The 21,917-nt window shown below is 43.7% G+C and overlaps 1 protein-coding gene across 2 annotated transcripts in view; it reads right to left on the minus strand.

Annotated features, from left to right (window-relative positions):
- Positions 1-15,345, minus strand: part of TCP11L2 (t-complex 11 like 2) — a 41,423-nt gene extending 26,078 nt beyond the window's left edge. For both annotated transcript variants that reach the window (XM_060165138.1, XM_060165139.1), the window contains exons 1-3: positions 15,191-15,345; positions 6,588-6,779; positions 3,102-3,237 (exon numbers count right to left, since the gene is read on the minus strand). In XM_060165138.1, coding sequence (XP_060021121.1) covers positions 3,102-3,237; positions 6,588-6,744 — 293 coding nt within the window. In that variant the 5' untranslated portion in view covers positions 6,745-6,779; positions 15,191-15,345. The remainder of the gene's footprint in view (positions 1-3,101; positions 3,238-6,587; positions 6,780-15,190) is intronic.
- Between the last annotated feature and the right edge of the window lie 6,572 nt (positions 15,346-21,917).

Genomic DNA, 21,917 nt, shown 5'->3' on the forward strand with positions numbered 1-21,917 from the left:
CTATATTCTACTCAGCCACTTCAAATGTGAAAACTTATTCTAGTTGCCTGAATAGATTTATTCAACATAAATGCCATTTCCAATGTCTGAGACTCTCTCGAGCAATTACAGAACAATGAGAAGGACAAACGTTGCTGGGACAGACTTTTGCTCTGAACTTTACAGGCCTCATGTACTTGGCTTGAATGCACCAACCAGGAGTGAGCGAAAACGACGTCATAGCTCCCTGAGGGATGTCGGAGTTTAAGTTTTCCCAAAGGCTACAAGCTTTTTAATTCTGGGGAGTGGGAGAGGTAGGGAGGAAGGGGTGAAGATGAAATCAGTCAAATCATTTATAAGCATTCCTACCTGGTATCAGAAATCTGACTTATTTTACCAAGTGTTTCCGCCCACTTGGTAAAATATGAGAGTCGGCCATATTTTAAAGAGTAACAAGAGACAGTGCTTTGAGAGCTATCACCCTGTCTCTTTATTTGTCACAAATAATAAACGCTTATGCTTTGATAAAAAAAAGAAAAAAAAGTAACGACTTGGTCACTGTGGAGGGTCATCTGAAAAATCAGCAGCTAATGATACGCTATTTCACTTTTAAACAAAGGTAATGTGTCCCAACTCTACGTGTTGTTTCCCTTGCTCACATTTTCTAGCCGTGGCAGAAAATGAAGAGAAGGGGAATTCGTACCTTCCACAGTATCAAAGTACTTACATGCAAGGCACTTATATGCCCAGGAGCATGCATTTAGAGTGAGTGTTGTGGAGAATGCGAGGCTCAGATATGGTCACAGCAGAGCCAGGATTCAAACCCCGGGGTCTGTCTGATCCTAAAGGGCCTTCATTCAGCCTGTATTTGCAACTTTTGAATTTAAAGCACAAACACTCCCAATTTGTCTTTTCTGTACTGCATAAAACATACTTATTTTAACTTCAAAAATTCATTTGTATTAGTCAATAAATGTTTATTCAAAATTCAATATGTGGTAGGCCCTGTTTCAGGTGCTTGGGTGTAGTGAAAAGAAAGCCTCTGCTCTCAAAAAGCTTACATGTTAGCAGAGACAGAAGAAAAACACACTGAAAGGGAGTAAGACAATTTCAGAGCCACAAGGAAGGCAGAGGAAGACAATGTGGTCCACAGTGATGAAGAGGTGCCGATTTGGCGGGGTGGTTGAAGAAAGCTTCTCTAAGACAGTAAGCCACCTTAGAGCTGAGACCCAAATGGGGAAAAGAAAGCAGCTGGTGAAGATCTATGGGAAAAACATTAAAAAAGAAGGAAGGGGCTTCCCTGGTGGCGCAGTGGTTGAGAGTCCGCCTGCCGATGCAGGGGACGCAGGTTCGTGCCCCGGTCCGGGAAGATCTCACATGCCGCGGAGTGGCTGGGCCCGTGAGCCATGGCCGCTGAGCCTGTGCGTCTGGAGCCTGTGCTCCACAACGGAAGAGGCCACAACAGTGAGAGGCCCGCGTAGGGCAAAAAAAAAAGGAAGGAAGAAGGTCCAAGTCCCTGGGACGGGATCAAGCTGGTGTACTCCGGGATCAGCAAGGAAGCTTCAGTGTGGCTGAAGCACAGCAGGCAGCAGGAAAAGGAGGAAGAGACATGGTCAGTGAAGGGGGGCCTTGCTCACCATACTAAAGAGTTTGCATTTTTATTCTAAGTGTAATAGAACCATTGAAGGGTTCTATAAGCAAAGACATGATCTAATCTGATTTACCCATTAGAAAGATCACTGTGGCTACCTGTGGATGTGGAGGATGGACAATGCAGGAGCTAAGGATGGAGACTGGGCAACTAGTTAGGACACAAAGAGTACAGGTCAGAGACGATGGTGGCCTGGCCTGGGGGTGTAAGCAGCACAGCTGATATAAAGGATCATGGTGAAATGCAGTCACCATAGAAAACCAAACAGATAAACCTACTTTGGCCAGTAATCCTAAAAAGTATTAGTGATTATTATAAACAACATCCCCAGGAAGAAGACTATGATCCATATTTTAAAGAAGGAAAATTATTGTGTTTACTATTTTCCTGCTTTAAAACAAAAAAAGTTCTGAATGGAATCAAATATTATATGTTGTCTTAATTGACAGAGAGAATGCCTCCCAATTTATGAATGGCACTGTGAGTTTTAAGATTCAGTGCCGTTATCCATGAGCCAATTTTTTTTTTTTTTTTTTTTTTTTTTTTTGCGGTACACGGGCCTCTCACTGCTGTGGCCTCTCCCGTTGCGGAGCACAGGCTCCGGACGCGCAGGCTCAGCGCGGCCATGGCTCACGGGCCCAGCCGCTCCGCGGCACATGGGATCCTCCTGGACCGGGGCACGAATCTGCATCCCCCGCATCGGCAGGCGGACTCTCAACCACTGCGCCACCAGGGAAGCCCCCATGAGCCAATTTTCCCTCTAAAGACTATTTACCTGCAGTAGTGAGCCACTAAAACCAGAAAGACTGAGGTAGGATATAAGGGCATGGCTCTAACTAGAGACCCCTTGGGCATGAGGTTAACCAGGGGTGCCTATGCAGCTGTGATTCCTCCCTCCAGAGGCTTCTGGATCACGTCTTACCACTTTGGCAGCTCAGCTGCATTTACTTATCCTTCACAACCTGAATATTAGTTTTTAATAAGTCAGGCTGCAAATATTTCTTGAGCAGGTACTACATGTCAGGCACTCTGCTAGGCAATAAGGACAGAGCAAACAATATAGACATAGTTTCTCCGTCAATGGGGCTTTTGGTCAAGTGGGAAAGACAGACTTTGAACCTAAAATTATAAAACATCTTAACAAGAGGGAGGTAGAGGGGGCTATAGGAGTCTTTAGACGGGGATTTAATGTAGTCTAGTGAGCTCAGGAATGTCAGGAAAAGCTTCCTTCAGGAAGAGACATATAAGCTGAATTCTAAAGATTATGAGTAACATATACCCTAGAGGAGTGGTTTTAAAAACAACCATAAGACCTTGTTAGAGAACTAAATACTGTTAACTCCCAGTGGATATTATATGAGACTGTCCAGGAATCAGTGTGAAAATCTGTGTTTGCAGTACACACACACACACACACACACACACACACATCTGCAGCACAGGTTATGCACAACACATGCCTCCAGGTTACCTGTTCTCAGGGAGGGCATCTTGTTTCAATTGAAAGTTCTCATTTACAGCAATCTCATGAGCAAGAGTCATGTTTGATAAGTTCCTTGCTGCAGCCATCACTTCATCAAATGTTACAACTCTGGGAGGGCTTGTTGCTGAAAGGAAGACAAAAACCAGTTAATGCTCTGGAAGGAGTTGTCATCCAATGAAGCCTCCTGATGCACAGGGTTTAAGTTACTCCAACATATATTTTCAGTAAGAAGAATATATATCAAAATAGATCGATTCCCCCGCTTAATACTTAAGGCTCCAAAAATTTAAGAACTCCTTTGATAGCTTCAGTTACTGTATTGAAAATAAATTGTTGGCCACTCTCGCCTTCTGAGATAGCCCACGCTCTGTCTGTGGAGTGTGTTTCTCTCTAAATAAATCCACTTCTTACCTATCACTTTGTCTCTCACTGAATTCTTTCTGCCATGAGACATCAAGAACCTGAGCTTCATTAAATCCTGAAACCAGATACTGAAACCCCCACCAGGTGGGAGAAGTTAACTATATGCTGCCACAACGCTCAGACCCAGGACCAGTTGGAACCAGAAGGTTGATGCTGCTGACTCCCACGTACCTCACCACCAGCCAATCAGAAGAAAGCCCATGAGCTGATCACATCCTCCTCTTTGAACCATTACTATAAAACTCCTCACTAACCCCTCCAGGTCAGGACACTCAGTTTTGAGAGCATTAGCCCTCTGCGGCCCCTTTGCTTGGCAAAGCAATAAAACTATTCTTTACAACTTCAAAAAAAAAGAAAGAAAATAAATTGTCAAATGTTTCTGAGAAAATTTTATTAATATAGCCTATTATAAGTTATTTTTAAAAATTAAATCACCTCATTTTTTAGCGAATATTGATATCTGCATTTATTACATGTACTCTACAGGAAATTGATGACTACTTTTTATTCTGTAATTCATAACGCCCATTAATTTAAGCAGACTCAAAATGAACTGATTTTTTAAAACTATAATTTTGAAAAGTATATGCCGTATAGCACAATTCTAAGTTTTGCTAATTGGTAGTTATCATTTGACTTCACTGAAGCATAACTTACCTCCTCGTAGGACTGTCCTGAGGTGACTAAACAAGATAATTTAAGTAAAGAACATGGTAAGAACTCAATAAATGTAGATAATTAAAATAAAATAAATCTGATAAGCTGATAATCTACTTCTCGGTAGGAAATAGTGGGTAAAGAATTATTTTAGTTATCTGTAAAGATTATTCAAAAAATTACTCTAACAAGTCATGTCTTTTTGAAATCACTGTTGGACCTCTTGGCTTCTGTTAATTAAAAATCATTACCTCAAACAACAATCCTGACTGGCAATACTTTGGTACCTAAAATAATTTATTTTTAAAAAAATTTTTGGCTGCACCACGCGGCATATAAGATCTTAATTCCCAGACCAGGGATCGAAACTGCACCCCCTGCATTGGAAGCACGGAGCCTTAACCACTGGACTGCCAGGGAAGTCCTTAAAATAATTTTAGAAATAAGAAGAGGAGGAGGTAGTGGAGAAGGTGGAGATGGAAGAGGAAGAAGAGGAGGAGGAAGGAATGCTGATATACAATTAGTAAAACGCTTCTTCAGGACACCTAGGTACCCTGCTGGAGACATCAACTCCATGTATAGTGACAAAGAGTGAGAAAAAGCACTGAAAGCTGGGGGGCTGTTAATAAATTCTTTTGCCAATTCTCTTTCCCATTAAGATTCTCCTTAAAACTGTCTGTATCCTTTGGTCCAGCAATCCAATTATATCCAAAGGAATTCCTAGAAAGGCTTTATGCACCACGATGTTCATAAAGCACTATTTGTAACAGCAAAAAAAAAAAAAAGGAAATGAACTAAATGCCCAATGATAAATCAGAGGTTAAATAAATTGATGGTATTTTCACTTGGTAAAGTAGTAAGCAGTCATAAAAACGTTTTAAAAAAACATTATCATGAGTAAATATTTTAGTTATAATAGTAAGTGAAAAAAGTCCACATACATATACAAATGTATATCTATGTGCAGTATGAAGATATGACAAAGCACTATCACCTGTCATCTTTGGGTGACATTATAGGCAATAATTTCTTTTCTTTCTACTTATCTACCTTTCCATTTTTTTAAAAGAGAATGTACTAACTTAGAATAAATACACGACAGATGAATGGATAAAGAAGATATGGCACATATATGCAATGGAATATTACTCAGCCATAAAAAGAAACGAAATTGAGTTATTTGTAGTGAGGTGGATGGACCTAGAGTCTGTCATACAGAGTGAAGTCAGAAAGAGAAAAACAAATACCGTATGCTAACACATATATATGGAATCTAAAAAAAAAAAAAATGGTCATGAGGAACCTAGGGGCAAGACAGGAATAAAGATGCAGACCTACTGGAGAACAGACTTGAGGACACTGGGAGGGGAAAGGGTAAGCTGGGACAAAGTGAGAGAGTGGCATGGACATATATACACTATCAAATGTAAAACAGATAGCTAGTGGGAAGCAGCTGCATAGCACAGGGAAATCAGCTCCGTGCTTTGTGACCGCCTGGAGGGGTGGGATAGGGAGGGTGGGAGGGAGGGAGACGCAAGAGGGAAGAGATATGGGGATATATGTATATGTATAACTGATTCACTTTGTTATAAAGCAGAAACTAACACACCATTGTAAAGCAATTATACCCCAATAAAGATGTTAAAAAAAAAAAAGATGTTAAAATAAATAAATAAATACAAATGAACAAACTTTTTCTGAAGTGGGCATTTGATCATATTAAATGCTAGTTGCTTCTCTCTGCATTTGCTTGGGCAGCTTAAGGAGTTATATTTCCCATACAAAATGTCAATTAAAAAGCTAAAAAAAAAAAAAAAGACAAACACATGGCTTCACACATTTCTAGCTTCCACACACAAAAAAGGAAAAAGACATCTCCCTTCACCATGGCACTCTTTTCATTCCTTCTCGTACTCCTGGTGCAGTAATTCTCCTCGTGGGCACTTTTCTGGGGTGATTTGCACAACAGTTTTTGAAATCAGTAGGAAACCCTTTAGATTATTTCATTTCCTGCCTGACCCTTGAGTTGGGGCAAGTTTCGTTCCATGTAAGCAAGAAAGGACTGATTTGTATTTACCCTTGAATGTGGCTCAAAAAATGATCTCAAGAAGGAGTAGCTTTCTGCTAATTGAGAGAGAAGACAGGTGGGGTTGGGAGACCTGATTTATAGCCAAACCAAAGCAGATCAGAGACAATGATGAAAATAAAAATGGGCAGATTGTAAACATCAGTGGCAATTTATTGCTGAGAGCATGTACAAGACAGCTGCAGGGCCCTGGCAGTGCCATTCCAGTACATCTAGAAGGGAAAAGTCAGTACTTTGCTCTCATTCATTTCCGAGTTTTAAAATCCAACATGTGTGTCTAGAACCACCTCCACTCCCCATTGGCTTACAAGCAGGAGAGCTGGATTTGCTAGAAGAGTCACTTGTAAAGCTCTGCCTGGAGCACTCATAGTCACTGAGAGAAGCCATGCTTTCGGAAAACCGGGAAGAGTCTGAATCACTTGGCTGGTCCTCGCCCACACACTGCTTCTCACCATTGAAGGGCATTTTGTGTCACTGGAGTGTGGGTAAAGAGACAGCACCTGCACAGACAAACAGACCCTGTGTCAACGTTCTGCGGTACTCCCTCCAGTGGTGCTGGTGCTTCGTTCAATGTAGAAAGCCGTGTCGCATGTGTCACAGCACTGGAAAGGCCCCCAGAAGATGACCTCCTTCCTCCCGTGGCACCCGGGCCAGGGTGGCACTAGGCCTGCAAGACTGCCTTCCAGAAAGGGATTCCACAGCCAAGGTGTGAGCTCACACAGGACATACTTGGTGTGAACGTGGAGCAGCCCCCAGCAATAAAGCATCCTCAAAAAACAATGCGCAGAGCACACACTCTCTCCTCCTGAGGGTGCTAAAGCGTGGGAGGGTAAGAGTGAGAGTGTGGGGCTCTGGGTTTGAAGCTTGTTCTGTCTTTTGACATGGGACCTTGGAGAAGTCACTTAACTCCCTACCTCATGAGTCAAGCTGGGCTGAAAGACTAACCTCATAGGGTTGCTTGAAGATGAAACAGGATTAATCTTATTAAAGTGCTTAGCACAGCATTCAATGTTTGCTATTATTATTGTTCCTCTGTCTGTGTTTTAAATAAAATATTTTTGAAATCAGCCTTTTTAGTTACCTGTGAGCCTCCTAGGGAAAGAGGAAGACTAATTAAAATTTCTGGCCAGCAAGTATATAGGTTTTTCTCCTCCATTTTCCCATGAACTGTCACGCTATGAAGAGTAAGGCCTGGTATTTCGTTTGTGCTTTAGACAGTACCTACTGCCATCCAATGAACAAACAGGAACAAAAGATCCTGATTCACAGGTTGGTGGGAGAACAGACACTAGGAGACATACTGTGCCATAAAACCAGTCCCTGGTTTTACGCTGTATATATCCACGGCTGTTTCTGGGACATCAGATTGCTTCCCAGGGAAGGGAAGGGCAGTTGGGCCCAGTCAGCCACTGGAAAGGAGATCCTGGGTACCCAGGACGCTCAGGCCTGATCCCAGGATCCTCAGCCAGGCCTGGGAGGAAGCTGGCCCTGATATGAGTGTGGTGATAGCTGACACTGAGGGGAAACCTGGGCCCGAGGAGAAAGGCACCTCAAATCCTGAACAGATGGTAATGATAGTAAGGGTTCACTGAATCTCTTTAAACCTGAGCCAGCAATGAGATACTCAGAGCTTTTAAAGCTATCAGAACGGGAAACCACAACTACCCATGGAATGCCTGGAAATGCCTGCAGTTTCTTCAATGATTCCTTTGATGTGTATTAAGTGCCTACTATGCACCAGGCACTGGGAAAAGTAACAGTGAACAAAATACACAGGGCCATCCTCTCATGGCTCTCAAGTCCAGCTACCTAAAATTGCGTGTACCAGATGCTAGAGGACAAGGAACGGGAAACCAAGGCATTGCTGAGGAAGCACGCGAAAGGAGCGGCAGGGTTGGGACCAAGGTAGGGGGATCGAGCCTTTGCTGAGAGAAACAGTGCTATTCTTTATCCTTCGGGTGATGACAGAGAAATGGATGGGCCTGAGAGGGACTTACTAAAGGTCAAAAGCCAAGGGCACTTGCCCCGGGCCTCACCTAAACAACCTCTCCAGTCCTGCCACTTGTAGAAATGCACCCATGCTCAGCCTACCACTTTCGCAAACAGAAAACCACCAACTTGGAGGCTGCCTCTGCAAACCTAAGGGCAGGGAGTGGGGACGAGCTGCCAGGAAGCTCCCCAGTAGATACCCTCGTCTTCTCCTAAAGCTCAGAAGCCAACCATCTCGGACACAGACTGAGGGCCGACCCCTGGCATCCTCGGCAGTGAACTCACCTCCTTTACCGCAGGCAAACTAGATTCTCCTTGAGCGTTAACTCCCATCTGCTGGAAGGGGGACAGGTGGGGGTGAGGATAGAGGACAGAAGAAAGGAGTCTGCTGCAACCCTTTCAATTCCACCGAACCCCAGATCCCAACTGGTGTGCTTACCCTTCCCTCTAGGCTTCTCTCTTCGCCAACATTTTACTTCTCACTGATGGCATTTCTCGAAAATGCTAGCTTCTCCAGGAAGCCTTCCCTCTACGCCGTGGCCAGAGCTAAGGGCACTCTTCTTTGTACACCTGCAGCACATTTCTTGTATCTGCACAATAGCACTTAGACTCTTGTAGCTATTTTCCTCCTGTGGCTACTTCCGACTCTCCTTAATAGGCAGGAACTGTGTCTCGTCCCACCATCATCAGTGTCAAGTATGTGACAAATATTCATTTGGTGTTAGCTGAATGGGAATCACTGAATCCCATCTGGTACAGCTGCAGCCAGAACATTTGCAAACTGATTATCACTTCACATTTACAGCCCTGCTGCTGTCAAAGTTCAAGGCCTGGAGCAGAGTACCTGCCACCTCAACCTGCTTTATTAGGCTTAAGACTCAATATTCCCTGGTCCTGTCACACTCTTACTAGAATATCTTAAACTCTGTTTCCATTTTATTATTTCTTTCATTCATTCAACTGTAACAACTGTGCTGTGATGCTCTGCCCTCAATTTCTCTTCACTTCGGCTATTTTTCCAAGTAAGAGTGAATAAGAGCTTCCATCCATTGGAATTTATGAACTGGGTTAATAGCTATAACTCTCCATTTCACTTTTCTACTCCAGCTGAACAGCACACTTCATAGGTTTCTTAACTGTGTCTAACAAGGCAGCTAAGTACAAAGATTAAAAAAAATAAAAAGCTCTAGGTTAGGAGGTAGAAGTCCTGGGTGTAAGGCCGGGTCTGTTGTTGATTTGCTGCATGACTTTATCCACATCGAGTCTGCTCTCCTCACCTCATTTTTCTGAGGGGGCTGGGCCAGCTACCAGGTGCCTTTTAGTGAGGAATTGCTAACATGCTATAAACCCAGAGCTCCATGAGGCATCACTAGAAGCTCTGAGAAATTAAATGCGCTCATGGCAGACATACTTAATAACATGCAACTACGCTTTCTCCCAACAATTCACTGGAGGTAGAGTTTCTGGCATAGGGGATGTAACAGAAAATGTAAAAGCATCAAAATGTTTAGAAACTCTTGTTTAGTTAAGCCTCCACATTACATCTGGGTTTTAGTGGATCCAAGCAGAAACTTTTCTTTGAGGCCAAAATGCACACTATTACTCTATCAAGAAATCGCCCGCGTCCTCATATTAATAATACCTAACTCACAGGGTTGGTGTGAGATTTCATTCAGTCAATCTATGTAGATTGCTTGGAACAGTGTCTGACACAGAGTAAACAGGATACAGATGTTTGCTATTGTTAGTATTATTTGCTTTAGTAGTTGTTATTATCATCATTTCAGTCATTAAAAACTCTAGAGGGAAGAACAGCTCTATTCCATGATGATAAAAGCATGTTACCCTACAGATAACAAAGACCGGTATTTAACCTAGGACAGAATTCTTGCATTTGTTTGAAATACAAAAATCTAAAGCAAATGGCCCATCATGGTGTAAACAGTTTTCTGTAAGTTCCTTCACACTTGCTCTTACCTTTCTTGGTCTCTGGTTTCCATACAGGTCATCTGGGGACAAAGCTACTTGACTCAAAGACACTGACGGTAATTAGACTGTTTTTAAAGCTATTTTGGATTCTCTCTTAGAATAGTGATAACGAAAACAGGTTGTTTCTTTAAGAAAGGTAATGTTTCTCATACTGACAAACCTAGATTTACTTAACCTTCATCATTGCGACTCACAAACAAACCAAACAACTTTCCAGGAACACCACTTCTCATCCTACCTGGGAGGATTTACTCACTGGCCAAATGTAAAGTCAATGTGAAGAGAGAAGATGACGCCAAAACAAAGCCTCCAACACTCCAGTGAGTCACTATTCAAAGAGAATAATCACATTTTTCATTGTACCGTTCCACATTTCATAATAATAAAGGCGGTATTATGTCATTCTTTCCAAGGTCAATGACTGGGAGGCAGCAGGCACTTGAATACTCATTGTTGAATGAATGGCAGTATGACCACTGACATTTTAGAGAGGAGGGAACAGGTACAGAGACCTGAAGGGGCTAGTCCTGTGTTCCAGCACATATGGAGCAGAGATCAGTTTTTAATTTGCCAGTGATCCTCAGGCTGCATCCAGATTACCGACTTTACTTCCTATTTCCTTTCTGCAGCAAACTCTATCTGCAAATGATCCTGCACTGGTTCAGGATTGCAAAGACCCACCAGTGACAATGCACATGTCACCGAAGCAGTTAGAACACTGGCTCTGGAGCCAGATGGACTGGTTCCTTGATCTCGACTCGAGATATTTACTGACTGGAGACAGGGAACTTACCATTTATGAATTGGGGACAATACTATTATCTACCTTGTAGAATTGTTGTGAAGATTAATTGAAATAGTCTATGTCAAGTACTTAAACACCTACTAAGTGCTCAACAGGTATCAATTATTATTTTATTCTTATTAGAGGAAGTCATGAATTAAAAAAATATATCAATGTCATAAAAAACAAAGAAAGGTTGAGGATATGTTCCAGATGAAAGAGGACTTGACAACCGACTGCAATAGATGATCCTAGATTGCATCCTGTACCAAAGAAAAAAATGCTATAAAGAACATTATTAGGGCTTCCCTGGTGGCGCAGTGGCTGAGAGTCTGCCTGCCGATGTAGGGGACACGGGTTCGTGCCCCGGTCCGAGAAGATCCCACATGCCGCGGAGCGGCTGGGCCCGTGAGCCATGGCCGCTGAGCCTGCGCGTCCAGAGCCTGTGCTCTGCAACGGGAGAGGCCACAGCAGTGAGAAGCCCGCGTACATACCGCAAAAAAAAAAAAAAAAAAAAAAAGAACATTATTACATCAATTGACAACATGGTTACAATACTTGAATCTACTGTCTGTATTACAATGTTAAATTTACTGAAGTTGATAAATGTGCTGTGATTGTGCATTTAGGAAAAAAGGCCGGCGATATATGCAACTTTCTCTCCAACGAGAGAGAAAAAGACAAAACAATAAAGCCTATGGAGCAAAAGGTTAATAGGTGAATATGAGTAAAAGGTAGACAACAGGGAGTTCTTTGTACTGTTCTTGCAACTTTTTCTGTAAGTTTGAAATTATTTCCAAGCAAAAGGTTAAAAGAGAAGAAGTACTGAACCAAAAGTTCAAGTCTAATTCAGAACAGCCCAGTCTCCTGTAGTTTTCAGATCTTGATTGTTCCCACCACTACAATAGCTTAGATCCACTCTATTACAGAAACTCTTCTAGACAGTCAAACCCATCCCAATGTCCTTCTTGAACAGTGCCTAGTGAATAAAACAGGAAATCGTCCAGAGTCCTTCTGAAAAGGCAAAAGAAATCATCCTTTTTAAGAGTTCTTCTCCAGGTGGGTTTCCTTTTCTTAAGAAGTCTCCTGGCAGTGGTTTATAACCCCTCTGTGATCTGGCCTCTGCCCACTTCATTCTGTTACCACTCTCCCCCTAATCCTTCATGCTCTGGACACAATGGCCTTCTTTGGGCTCCTCAGACATGCCAAACTTCCTCCTTTGGAGCACTTGCACCTGCTTTTCTCTTCCAGTGGGATGTTCTTCTCCCTGATCTCCGTGTGGTTGGAGCCTTGTTGTCATTCAGATTTGAAAGCAAATGTTACAACTTCAAAGTGACCTTCCTTAATATCTCCACTAATTCCATTTAAATTTGTCATCTTAGAGCTTAGAACACCGCATGGGATAGAGAAGGAGCTCAGTGAGCATCACGGATGAACAAATTAAGCCACGTTCTATTCAAATGACAACTTGGGCCGCCCTTCTCCTCTGCCTCACTCACACTGCTCATATTCCCATTATGCAGTCATTTAAAGTACGATAGTTGTTTTCTGCAAATCTGCCTCGCCACTAAATTTTAAGCTCCTTGTGGGAAGAAGCTACATCTCCCTTCTCCAATTCCCAGTGCAAATTAGCAAAGACTCACAGTCCCAGAGCTTAGAGAAACTTTTACATTGTGCCTTTCCAACCTCCTGATGCTAACTGATAGCAAATAATAACAATTGGAGTTAACAGTTATTGAATACTTACCATGGCTCGGCCCCCATGATAAGTGCTTAAAATGTTTTCTTCTTGAATCTTCATCATAACCTTGTTAGCTAAGGTATCATCATTATCCCTGTTTTATAGATAAGAACCTGAGGCTCAGAGAGGTTAAGTTATTTGCTCGAGGGTTCATAGCAGCGGCAGAGGCACAACTCTAATCCAGGCAGTGGATCCTTAAAGCCTGTGCTCTTTACCACTCTAGGATGGCTGCAGAAAATTTGGTGTACTGCTCATTCTTTCCTCTCCCACTCTGCCGTCGATCTACGCACTACCATGTGGACACTTGCACGTGTGGTAACAAGCTGACCTTACCCCCAGGGTGTCTGCTTAAGTGCTATACCGTGAAGGGCATCACTGAAAGAGTCCATTGACCAAACTTATTCTCAACCACCCCACTAGATTGACTGAAAATCCTCTATCAGGGAGCCATTCTTTATGCACTGCAAAATCCCTCCTTAAAGCCCAAATATTATCAAAAGGGTTAATTGCTTATAGCTAGCATGAGTCAAAAGCATTTTGAAGTGAATTATTCAGATTATCCAGCAGGGCCCTGAGGAATGGAACCCATTCAATTAAGGTTAAGTCATGAAAAGAGAAAATTTCAAGAAATATCTAGCGGGTATCATTCTTCAAGACCAGATCAAGGTCAGCTGCAAAGACAAGCATTCATATATTTGTAGTAAAGGGCAGGGAGTCAGAGGAGTAGGACTGGGCTCTGAAGAAAACACTGCAGATGATAAGGAAAAATCTTCATCTTCTGCAAAGTGCTGCTTTAGAACCAGTCCTAAACAGCAGCAGCGCTTAAAAAGTTATTCACACGCAGCAAAGCAAAAACCACAGGGCAGAGAGGTAGGTGCCTGCTCCATTCAGCTAGAGAATACTGGTCTTCATCAAATTAGAGCCAACAAAGAGCTAGATAAAAGCCAACAAAGCCAGTCATTGTCTAAAAAAGCAGATGTTCACGCCACACATAACATTACAACGTCAGGGAGAAGGATTTCTAGGCACTTTTCACACTTGAAAACACTTCTTCTCCCACCCCTGGTTGGCCTGTTTTAGTACCTGTTTCCCCCTCTGGGCCCTCAACCCTCCACAAAATGGCACTGAAGCTGCTTCCACACACGACTGGGTATCTTCAGCTCTGGGCCACTTCAAGTCAGGCAAACTCCACGGGCTGCCAGGGTGATAGATGAAATCCCTGGAGGCAAGAGGAAAAGACAGGCCGAGCGCCTCCTGCAGTGGGAACCACTGTCATAACCTCATTAAGTTTGCAGGTGGGACAGAGCAAGGTCTCTGACTGGGCTGGAGACCCACGGGACCAAGAGGATCTTGGGGGCCGAGGGGCCGACCGGGGACAAGGACAGCTTGTCTAGTTTCTTCAAGGTGAAAGTAACAGGATAACCATCGAAGACAGCATAAACTTTAGTCACTTGAGGGCCACTCTTCACGCCTGTTTCCACATTTCCATCCTCACCTGTGCTCTATCAAACACTTCTCTTTATCTGAACTAGATTTTTGCATTTAGATACACTTAGTTTGAAAGAAAACTTTATATCATTGTGAAGTCGCTCGGCTTAAGGGAACAGTTTTTCTTAATACTAACGAAAACACTTAACCACGTTCGTCCACGTGCCACCTCAAATCATCGCTGTGACCCGAAGTGGCGCCACACAGAGTAGCAGCCTTGGGAAGCACAAGCCAACCCTGACCGCCCCAGGGGTTCGAGCCCGGGCCTGGTGGGCATGTCCCGCCTCTTCCCCGCAACTGAGGGTACAGTCGTGGGGACGCATCGGCACACCCCTCGCCCACGTCCTCTGGGCGCCCCTCCCCTCCAGCGGCACGTTTCCTGTCAAAACAAACTCTTGGGGGAGGGGACGGCGTAGGCCGAGCCGAGCACCGAGGAAACCCGGGCAACAAACCCCAAACACACAGGTGGGGCCCCTCCCGGCCCCGACAGCGACTCAGTTCGCCCACCCGGGCCAGGGGTTGCAGGCGACAGGATGTCCGCTCCCAGAGCCCCGATGGTGGGAAGCCGCTCGCGGCGCGGTCGCTGGCACGGACCCAGGGGGATGTAAGCAGAGGCCAAGCGGCCCCGACCCTGGTGCCTCCAGGGCCCGAAGCCCGCGGCCGCTCCAACACCCACCGTGGCCACCCGGCGCCCGCGTCCCGCTCCCACGCGGGACAGCGGTTCGAGGTCAAACAAGGTGATGTGGCGGGTTGGGGGAGCAAGGAGCGGGCCTTTACCGCCCCTGCCCCCGGGTCCCAGGACGGCGCTCCAAGGTGGGGTGGGGGAGACCCTCAGGCTGCCCGGGGCGACGTGTCCCTCTCCGCCGACCCGGGCCCATCGCCTCAGAGCCCGCGACCCCCTTCCCCGGGATGGTACGCACCGGCTCCGACGCGGCGACAGGCGGAGGAGAAAGGCGACTGACTGAGCCCGGTTCGGGCGTCTCTGCGTGTTCCCTCGCCCAGCACGGCATAAACACCTCAGAAGCCCACGAGTCCAGCAACCCTCAACCTCCCCGGCCCCCTCCCACCCCCACGCGGCATTTAAAGGGCCGGGAGGGACTCTAGAGAGGCAGCCACGGCGTGGCCATCACGTAACCGGAGAGAGGGGGGAAGACGGCATCGGGGAGAAGGGGAAATCTAGGGCACTTCAGCTTCCATGTCCGAACTCTGACAGATCTGACCTAATACAGGACAGTTCCCTCAACTTCGGATGAAAGAGGCCAAGGAGAGCTCGGATTGGGTGTGTTCTGGGTGCGAGAGGGAACGGTTTCCCCCCCGTGGGCTGAGAGTGGTGCGGTCCGGGGACTGCTAGGGGCGGGGAGAGAAGTGTTTACGGAACTGGGGCAGCGGTGCCATCCCCAGCTCTCGGTGTTGGAGGCGGGGCCTGTCGGGACGCTGGGGACGGGGCGGAGCGGGGATTCTTGGGGCGGAGCGGGGATTCTGGGGACAGGGCGGAGCCACCGGCGGAGGTGCTTGTGGAGCGCTGGATTGACCACCCCCCGCCCGGGGCGCACCACCGTAAGCAATGCTGCTAGGTCCCCGGCCGCGCGTGGAACTTTTACAGCCCGAACACCCCTCATCTAGACCGGGCGATCCAAGTTAAGTGCCCACTATCACACGGTCTAAACTGAGACAACCCAACCCACAAACGGGCAAGTGCATTCCCACTCACGTCAGCAACCAACTTGTCACCTGTGTTTGTGTCTGCACCTCCACAGAAGCAGGAGTCCAGATTTGCATATGGCTGGACAGAACGATTAGCTCCTGGAAGTCACACCCACCCAGGCTCTCTGAAGACGTAAACTTCGTGTGGACGCAAAAGATAAAGCATCTTACTTCCCCTAGGGTTCTTGGGCATCTATCTCCCGGAGAAGTTTCGACAGCGGTTAATGTAAATAAGCAGTCCCAGGGAGCTCGGTGCGGTCAGGCCTACTGTTCGGCTTTGCTGTGGTTGTGCTTCAGGGTGTACAGAAACACCCTTCCCCCAACCGCACACACGAAAGCCACTGTATCTTCTGTCAGGTGTACATTGGTGTTATTTGAGAGACAGTTTCATGCAAGAATGTAAGTGACTTTTGTATAGGCTCAAGTACTTCCATTTAGTGCTGAAATCATGTCTGGATTGTGAAGGCAAAATTGGTTCTAGAAGAAGAACCAGACAAGCAACATTTTACAGGAGGGCAGAAAGCCAGTTAACCTAGATGGAATCATTCAGTGTCACAACATGGGCTCATACTACTATGAGATCTTGGTCAATGGGGAAACATGATAACTGTCTCATTGGGTTTTTGTGAGGATGAAATGAGATAAAGCAATGCTTAGAGCTGTACACAGTAAGCACTCAATCAGTGTTGTTGAAACTATTTGGCAAACCACTCTGAACAACCTTAGCTGGTGATCTGTATAAATTTGTAGTACTTGTGTCTCCTTATGCCACTCTCTCCTCCCTTCTCCTAAAATACACAACTTGTTACAAATCAAGAGATTAAAGAGAAAATGCTATTGCCACCCAGGTTCTTTCCTATGAACCTTGTTTATACCGTTTGTTGGAATCAGAAGTCAGGTTGACAGAAGCCTCTAATTTCAATTCTTGCCAAATAACAACCACCACACAACTGCCATCACCACCCTAAAGATTCCACAATAGAAAGATTAACTAAAAATATCCCCCAGACTTCTGGACACTGTGACAATGACACATTGCAGCTTTGCTTCCTTTGTTAGCTTTGCAGGAGCTTAAGTATTGTTTTGCCATATTACATAACGTGAAGCAGGTAAGCATTAGTCGGGAGAGTTGTCCAGTCTACCTGGGTCACCAGCTGCCTGACCCTGGGCATGGCACTTATTTTAAAGCTCAAATATGTAACTCTCAAAGCCACGAGGAAGAAATTTTTATCAAAGCAGATGAGTCAAGTTTCAGCCTATGCTGGGGTGAGAACTTTGAGGCAGAAGAGGTAGGGTAAAACCAGAGACCCATGCTAAGGAGAAAAAGTCTCCTGGAAAAACAATCTTCTATTACATCAACGTTAAATAACTTGCTATCTGGAAACCTTTGGGTCAATTACCTGACTAATTGTCCTTAGCCTGGCTTGTATATAAAATCACTTTGAAGAAATACAGTACTGTAAAACATTAGGTAGTTTCCTTAAAAAAAAAAGAGCCTTGTATCATATTCTTACTCAGAGAGCTCAGGACGTCGTAGAATAAAGTCCTTGCTCAGATTATGTTCATGACCTTCCAAAAAAACTGTCTGAAAAGGCAACCTTTTTAATAAGTAAAATAATTAGCTTTTTATTTGAAGAAGACATCACACCTAATTTTTCTAACTTTTCTGTTTTGAATCACTTAGAGAACTCATGGTAATGCAGTTTGTTTAACACAATAGATTAAATTTGATCTGTTACCTTTGGCAAATAACAAAGGACAGATCAAAATTTTTGCTTGGTAAAGAAATGTAAATACTACTTTTCTTTTGACACATCTTAAATCTGAGTTTTAAATTACAGTGAAGCCTTGTATAAATCAGAAAATCCCAAAATGTAATTTTAATATGGATTTGCAACCTCTCAGCCATTTAACTTTTATAGCAGGGCTGCATCTTGTGCTGATCTAGCGTAATGCAAATTCAACTAGACAGAGATAGGATGGGGAGTGTGGAGCACAGCAGCATAACTGGAACTCTGCCAATGATTTTAACCCCTTCTTCTCTCTGTGGGAGTTGTGAGGCTTCGCTTTCCTGAGTTGACCTCAGTTTCCAAGCTTCTCAATTATGTTCCAAACTTCTTATCCAAGGCTGGTTTCGTGAGCATGCAGTGGCTCAAGACCCTGACCTTGGAAGAGCCCCATACTAGGTTTAATGCTCTGATGCTGCCAACTTGAAATTCTCAATATTTTTTAAACAAGAAGCTCTGCATTTTCATTTTGCACAAGACCTCGAAAATCATGTTGCTGGTTCTGATCTCACCACACAGAATATGAGTCTAGTGTTTAAGGTGCTTGTTTTCCCTTTATCTGTCCTCAAATACAAGACAATTACTTTATCTAGTGCTCAGGTGAAGAAATATATATGTTTCCAGGAATCCCCTGGTGGTCCAGTGGTTAGGACTCGGTGCTTTCACTGCCGGGGCCGGGGTTCAATCCCTGGTAGGGGAACTAAGATCCTGAAAGCTGAACAGCCGGAAAAGGAAAAGAAAAGAAAAAAGGTGTTTCCAAGGTCTTATGGTCCACTTAAGGAATTTTCAAGGATAACTTTGATTGCACATGATTTTGACCTTATGATCTCTCTTTAGAACCTAACCCCTCACATAATATATGACTCCACTGTAAGTAGAAAAATTGATTAAATGGAATCCCATCTCTTTTTCTCTCCCCTGTCCATCTTAACATGCTAGGAAGGACTAAAAAGCAATAAGGGGGGGGGAAGGGCAATAGAAAGTAGGAGGAAGAAAAATAATTTGGCTAATATATGAACAAGATGATCCGTTACTAAATGTTCAAAATTTAGCCACACCTTCTTGGCAGATTTGTCTTTTTTTTTTCTTTTGGTCTTGAATATAAGGCAGATTTAGATCATTTACCAGTTCTGAGAGAGAATCAAAATGTTGATTCTTGATCAAGTTTCCAACTCACCAAAACCAGTTTTTCCCCTGACTCTACTCAACTGAATTGGTGTAAAATTGGAGATTATTTCTCATTCCAATTGCCTCACACCTACCATACTAAAAAGAAAACCATTCTTAATTAGTACCCCCCTTCACCCTCCATGGGCCCCCTCCACTTACCTGGCAACCACGGTTGTCCCTCGGAAAGCCAAAAAAGAGAGCGAGGGCCAGCAATGAGGACAGCTCTGGGCAGGAAGTGGGAGGGGGCCCAGGAGAGATGAAGCTCAAAGGAACACCTATGCGAGGCCAAAGAGATGATGGCTCAGAGCTCAGCCAAGACAGCCATGCTCTCTATCCCACCTCTGGGCCAGCAGGCAGCTGTTTTCTAAATGTCTTCATAGTCCTTCAACCATGGATGAAGATTTGGGCCCTCAATTTAAAAATCAATTGGAACACCCAGCGGGGTGGGGGAAGAGCTTCTAAAATTAAAGGCAAAACCCAGAAGACATAAAGGAAAAAATTAAGAAATGTGACTCTTCAGATACAGCGTTCAACATAAAAACATGAATTATAGAACAGTCACTGTGCGGTGATACCATTTATGCTTGAGAGAGAGCTGGCACTAGAGAGCACATGTATGTATTTTGTATACATGACATGCATAGAAATGGACTAAAAAGTTAGCCTCCCAACTGTAAAGGAAGGAAGTTGGGAGATGTTCCTCCTTTATTCTATATACATACAAATGGCTTGTCCTTTTTACAGTGAGATTGTATTCATTCATACATTATTAATGTAATTTCACATGGCCTCACAATGATACTACTCTTATCATTGAATGTCCTCCTCAATATGCCTTAGTGATGGAGGGCTATTAACACTACACAATAGTTTTCCCATCTCCTTTGTATTCATATTTTTTTAAAGTCATGATAAGAAAAGGAGCTTTTTATGTAAACTCTGGAAAGGAATAGATTTGCAAAAGGCCCTTCACTAAGGTATGTAAAAATTATTTATGCTGGGGGGTGGAATACTCAACTTTACTTTTTAAGTTGTTTCCTTCAAGCCCAATTCTTAGACAGTCAAGGTGCATGGAGTTTCCTTTGATTTTAAAAACATGTTTTGCCCCACCTGCAGCCTCTAAGGGTTTCTTTCCTTTGATGATAAACCAAAGTGATATGGGACTTAAGTAATTATATTACTTTTTGAGGATAAAAAATTGAGAGCCCCGAACATTCAGGTGTCTGTACAATAGTTTTTACTTAAGTTCCAGAGGGTTCGAGTAGAAGGTATTACAGGGTTTATGACTGAGCAAAGGGATACTGAGTGACTCACTGAAGTGGCTGGTCAAGAATAGAAAACAAAGCTCATTTCGTGCCTTCTCTACACACACACACACACACACACACACACACACACACACACACACACACAGTCACATGCAAAGTATTACCTATTGGCATTATTATTTAATTTCCATAACAACATGCCAACAAGCATACCAGCACTGTATCAACTAAGTGCCCAAAGTATTTATAATCACATTGCATTACTCTAGAAGGGTGCTTGGACCAGGTACCGGGGTGGCTGTGCCTTCCAGGTAGCAAGGAGAATGAAATGGTGCCAACTCTCTTAAAATATGAAGCTGCCCATGCATCTCTCATATGTATATATGAAGCAGTCAGAAAAAGAAAAAAAAGTAAATTCTGCTAAGAAAATCTGGAGTAAAGAAGCAAGTAAACAGCAAGGTGTCTCTGGCCAATTCCCTGATAGGGATTGTTCATGTTAAGAGTATACCTCTAACTACATAATCAGCAAATCCTGAAAATCTGGGTACAACATAATTGTGGTCAAATGAATTTTAATGCTCAAGCTGACTTCTTTATTTAATAGAAGGCTATTGTGATTATACTTGTAAATTAAAAATGATTTTTAAAATTTTACAGATATATGTAGATCAAAGTTTTCAAAGAGAAAATCAATTCAGGTACCAACTACCTGTATATAAAGAACAAACGTATTCTGGTGGAAAGAGGGAATGCTTTGGATTCGTACATACCAGAGGGCTCATATGTACCACTCATTATATTGATACATATGCTTTACCTTCATAGGTATAAAATATGGATAGTGATATTGTGGGGGCCATTTGTCATTTTGGTGGTCCAGCTTCCCAAATGGTAGTCCCATTATTACTATTTACTGTAGAAGCCAAAAAGGGGGTAATATGGTAATCCCATTAATACTTTACTACCGAAGCTGAAAGGAGAGAAGACATTCTTCCCAGACCCTCACTGGGCCATGGGCATGGGACCTAAGCATACCTATTAGATGCTGCCCACCACGGGCAGGTAGGGATGATTCACAGAGCCTGCAGTGGTGGTGCCCCAATGCATGGAGTCCTAAGCAGATCATCCCTGTGACAAGATAGCTATGCCTGACTTCCTTTTGTTCTTTCCCAAGCCTGGATCTTCAGCCTTCCTGTTAATTCCATGAAGTACCCAAGAGTATTCTAGTATCTATTCAAAGTAGGTGTCTATAATTTGCCACTAAGAATGTTGACTAGAACAAATACCCCATAGTTCGTCAGAGAACTCAGAGATAATGTTTATAAGGAGTAGAGCAGATTGCCATGTACCTTGTATGGATCAATAAACTATAGCTACTATTATTATACTCGTTATATACTGATTTAATATTTATAGTTTCAACTGGGCAACAGTTTCCTGAGTGACTTAAAGATCTGTGACATGTGATAATTTAAAATTCTGCCAAGGAACAAATTTGAACCCATCAAGTTGGTGCTACAGGAGCCATTTACTTAGCTAATGAATGAGCCTGACAGAGCAGCCAGTATTGACATATCAATGTGAATATTACTATTCTCTATCCATTAGGCCAATAACTCAAGATCCATTCAGGAAAACAAGAGTCTGTTCCATATAGTTAAATACAGGGAATTCAATAGGGAGAAGAAGTTATAGACAGGAAGGAAGAGCTAAAAGTC

This window comes from Lagenorhynchus albirostris, chromosome 11 (assembly GCF_949774975.1).
Source record: "Lagenorhynchus albirostris chromosome 11, mLagAlb1.1, whole genome shotgun sequence".
In the NCBI taxonomy this organism is placed as follows: domain Eukaryota; kingdom Metazoa; phylum Chordata; class Mammalia; order Artiodactyla; family Delphinidae; genus Lagenorhynchus; species Lagenorhynchus albirostris.